Here is a 3,377-nt window from a genome sequence, read left to right as displayed (position 1 = left end):
CACTGCCACTCTCCGCCCCGGCTCCCTGCAGAAGGGGGGACATCCCCCCCCCTCCCCCCTCCCCCGCCCCCCGAGGTGCATCTATCCACGTGCCAGCCCACCTCTCGCTCGCTCGCCCGCTGGTCCGCGCGTCTCTTCTGCCCCTCCCTCGGCCGGGCTTTGCCGGTGGATAAAGACCACTTGACACAGGGACACACGGGCGGCCTCCGTCCATCCCGGGGCAGTCGCCTGTACAAAGGAGTCCCCCCGCCCCCCCCACGCCCCCCCCCGGCCCGTCCCAGTGCCAAGAACAACCCCGCGTTCGGGTTCCCTGCGCCCCAGCGAAGGGCGCCCGAGCCGTCAGCCCCCTCCAGACACAAAAGTCCAAAGACCCACGAGCACATCCCCGGCGTCGAGGCAGGGACAGGACGGCCCCGGTCGCACACTCGCGGGGAGGACTGCCTTCCCGTGGGAAGGGGCCCCTTTTCCGCACACAAGGCGGACAAGGGGAGAGCAGGAGATCACATCCCCAAAGAAATATCCAACACCCGGCAAGACACCTCCCAACTCGGCAAAAGGCCAGCCCCACATACATGGTCGTCCTTTGAGATGCGCGGAAGCCCCGGGCCTCCTGCCAAAAGACAAGAAACAGATTAGCAGCCGACCACCACACGCCGGCCCATGTGTGCCAGCCAATAGGCCCATCCGAGAGTTCATCATATATCGGGTTTTTATTTTTTGTCCTTTTGATGGTTTGCGGAATATCTTTCAACCCTGCCTCAAGTCTGAGCAACCCTAGGCCCGAGAAGGATCACGCGCAGATCACGCACACAGCGGCCCTTTTGTCTCGAAACGATCGTTTTTCAAGCGTGCCTCGAAACAACCTGCCGGGGATCGCGCCCTGTGTCCCCACAGCCGAGATCTCCCAAGGCGGCTGCCCGCACTCTCCCCCAGGAGCGATCTGCGACCGCCTCCCCTCTGCGCACCCCCCGACTATCTCCTCAAATCTCTCCCCCTCTCTCTCTCCCTTCCTCTTTCCCTCCCTCCATCCCTGTGCCTTTCTCCTGGCACACATGTCTGACCCGCCCCGCCCAACGGTTGGGCACGATTTCCCCCCACGACCTCCACTCATTGCCGGTCCTCCTGTCCCTTCCCTCAATGGGCTCCCGCCACCTCCGGTTGCCAGCTCCAGCACCCCGGACGATGGGATAGCAGATGCTGCAGCGGACATCGCAGCCACCACCGCAGCCATCCGGCAGAGCCTTTCCACCTGGGCCGATGTCTCCATCGAGCGGGAGCATGAGCTCACACGCCAATGGCGTTTGTGGTTTGACCAGTGTCTTGGTGCGCCCATCTCCCTGCCGGACTCAGATCCCTCTCACCCGCCCTCCCCCCATCCTGCCCTGCATCCTGGCTGGTCGATTTTGCCCACACTGACTCGCTCGAATTCCCGCCACGTCCATCAGAGTCTATTTACGAGCAGGAGGAAAATATTCGCTCTCAGCTGCTCGCCAGAGGTACCTCGCCACGCCTCCCGGCGACCCATCCAGTCAGCGTGGTCCCCTTTGCCTGTTCCCCGCTTTCCAGCCCTCACCCTCTCCTCCTTCCCCCATGTCCACATCTCCAGAGGTAGGCCACCAACCGAACCCCTCCGAGCTGCAGGCAGTGGTCCTCGAGAAGGAGGCCATGCTTTCTCAGCTCGAGAGAAGGAGCGGGGAGTTGCATCGCCAGGTTGAGCTGCTCGCGTCGCAACTTGCGTCCGAGCGCAAGGGTACACGCCCATCTTGGCCCTCCTTTGGCTGGCATATGTGTGTGTGTGTGTGTGTGTTTGGTTCCTGTGTGGTCGCTAACTTTCTCGCTCCATGAATCAGACCAGGAGTCTCGGCTGCGAAATGCCTCTCAGCTACGTCGACAGCAGCGCGCCACGCTCCACCGGATGTCCAAACATCTTGGTCTCAAGGTCAAAGGCACAGGTGCGTGGTTTTGGATTGTCTGTCCCACACAAGCCTCTCACTCGCTCCCTCCCTCCCTCTCCCTCTCCCTCTCTCTCTCTCTCTCTCTCTCTCCATCTGCCTCCCATGCCTACAGCTGACCGTTGTTGTCGCAAGCAGCTTCATCGCTTTCTTTCTACTTCACCTGCATCGAGCGAAATTGCCCGGACAAGGAATACAAGATCGCAATTCGTGTTACAAAGGAGAGGCAATACGAAGGTTCGTTTCTCCGCCGCTCGCATCATCCTGCCTCCCCCCCCCCCTGTCACTAAAGCCTTTGATTTGTCCCTCCCCTCGCCCATCTACCCCCGGGTTCCGGGCACATGTAGTTCTGGCCAGCACGCCACGCTTGAATCCAAGTTTCCTTGGCCAGCAGCTTCGGCTCCTGAATGCAACCAACGATTTTGGGACCTTCATCCGAGCTGTGCGGCAGGAATTCCGCCGCATGGCACCGGGGTAGGCGCCGGGCTATCCCTCGAATACATAGGCATACCACTGTGGTTGATATTATTTGGGATCTATTTCATGCGTCCGGCGCATAGGGGCACATGGTCGATGTGCGCCGAGTGCGATGTGCCTTCACATGGGCTTACATCATGTCGTAATCGTCCAGCTGCGTGCCAATTGTGAAGATGAAAAACATCACAGGCGGGAGGGGAGGGGAATTATTCCTGTCAGTCCTGTGCACAGGATGGGGCATTGGCCCTTTCTCGGGTCCAGCTCTTGTCGGTTACATACCTTCTCATTGTACTCCATGACGCGCTTGCGGATCTTCGACGAGTCAACCCAGGTGATGAAGTCCTCCATGGACCTAGGTACCAGGGGGGTTGGTAGTGCAGAGGGAGGCGGGGGCGGGGAGGAAGGGATGGCCGAGAGTTAGACATACAGAGGAAGAGGGGGAAGGCAAGGTGCAGCAGAGAAAGAGATGGAAGCGGTAGCAGATGCCAAATGGGTGTGTGCCATGTACCGAGTGACGAGAAAAGCCGGATCCGTGATGACCTCAGTGCCGACACGGACATCTGCGGAGGGGCGAAAGTGGCATGTTAGGTGGCATGGGAGTAGCAGGAGGAGACCCGGGAGAAAGGAGGCCGGATGCCACAGCACAGGGAGGCAACGTACGGCCCTGCTCAATGAGCGCGGTGGCATCGCGCACACTGTCACCCATCTTCAGCTGGCTAACCATGATTACCGGGAGGCGGCGCCGGCAAAAGGCCGACACAGTCACCTTCCGCGCCTCGGTGAAATCCGGCTTGGCGATCACACCCAGGCGGTACAGCTTGTCAGCCATCCGCTGCGAGGCCTTCGAGCGGTAATCCCCGGCGGCGATCGGCAGATCGGTGATGCGCGACGTGATGGCAGTGATCTCACCAACGATCTTGTTGTACCTGTGTGTGTGTGTGGGGGGGG

The 3,377-nt window shown here is 60.6% G+C and overlaps 2 protein-coding genes across 2 annotated transcripts; one reads left to right on the top strand and one right to left on the bottom strand.

The window, feature by feature from the left end:
- The first annotated feature begins 875 nt into the window (after positions 1-875).
- On the top strand, positions 876-2,484 carry H696_06178 (hypothetical protein). Its single transcript, XM_009499921.1, has 6 exons — positions 876-1,323; positions 1,446-1,496; positions 1,607-1,750; positions 1,851-1,952; positions 2,091-2,189; positions 2,300-2,484. Exons 1-6 carry the CDS (start codon positions 1,053-1,055, stop codon positions 2,428-2,430), a joined length of 798 nt encoding a protein of 265 aa, XP_009498196.1. The 5' UTR covers positions 876-1,052; the 3' UTR covers positions 2,431-2,484.
- Positions 2,485-2,559: 75 nt separating this feature from the next.
- H696_06177 (hypothetical protein) lies at positions 2,560-3,258 on the bottom strand (the record flags this gene model as incomplete). Its single annotated transcript, XM_009499920.1, has 4 exons — positions 2,560-2,583; positions 2,709-2,781; positions 2,938-2,989; positions 3,090-3,258. 4 exons carry the CDS (start codon positions 3,256-3,258, stop codon positions 2,560-2,562), a joined length of 318 nt encoding a protein of 105 aa, XP_009498195.1.
- Positions 3,259-3,377: the final 119 nt, after the last annotated feature.

Source organism: Fonticula alba, assembly GCF_000388065.1.
Source record: "Fonticula alba strain ATCC 38817 unplaced genomic scaffold supercont2.24, whole genome shotgun sequence".
Taxonomy (NCBI): domain Eukaryota; order Rotosphaerida; family Fonticulaceae; genus Fonticula; species Fonticula alba.
The sequence above is the reverse complement of the archived record's forward strand: the minus strand, read 5'-3'. Positions and strand labels throughout refer to the sequence as shown.

What these genes read in the sequence shown, in the direction of transcription:
- H696_06178 (XM_009499921.1), top strand. Translation starts at nt 1,053, where the DNA reads ATGTCTGACCCGCCCCGCCCAACGGTTGGGCACGATTTCCCCCCACGA. An exon ending in CTCTCAGCTGCTCGCCAGAG is followed by an intron (nt 1,497 to 1,606) that starts GTACCTCGCCAC and finishes CCACATCTCCAG; the next exon opens with AGGTAGGCCACCAACCGAAC. An exon ending in TCTCAAGGTCAAAGGCACAG is followed by an intron (nt 1,953 to 2,090) that starts GTGCGTGGTTTT and finishes TGTCGCAAGCAG; the next exon opens with CTTCATCGCTTTCTTTCTAC.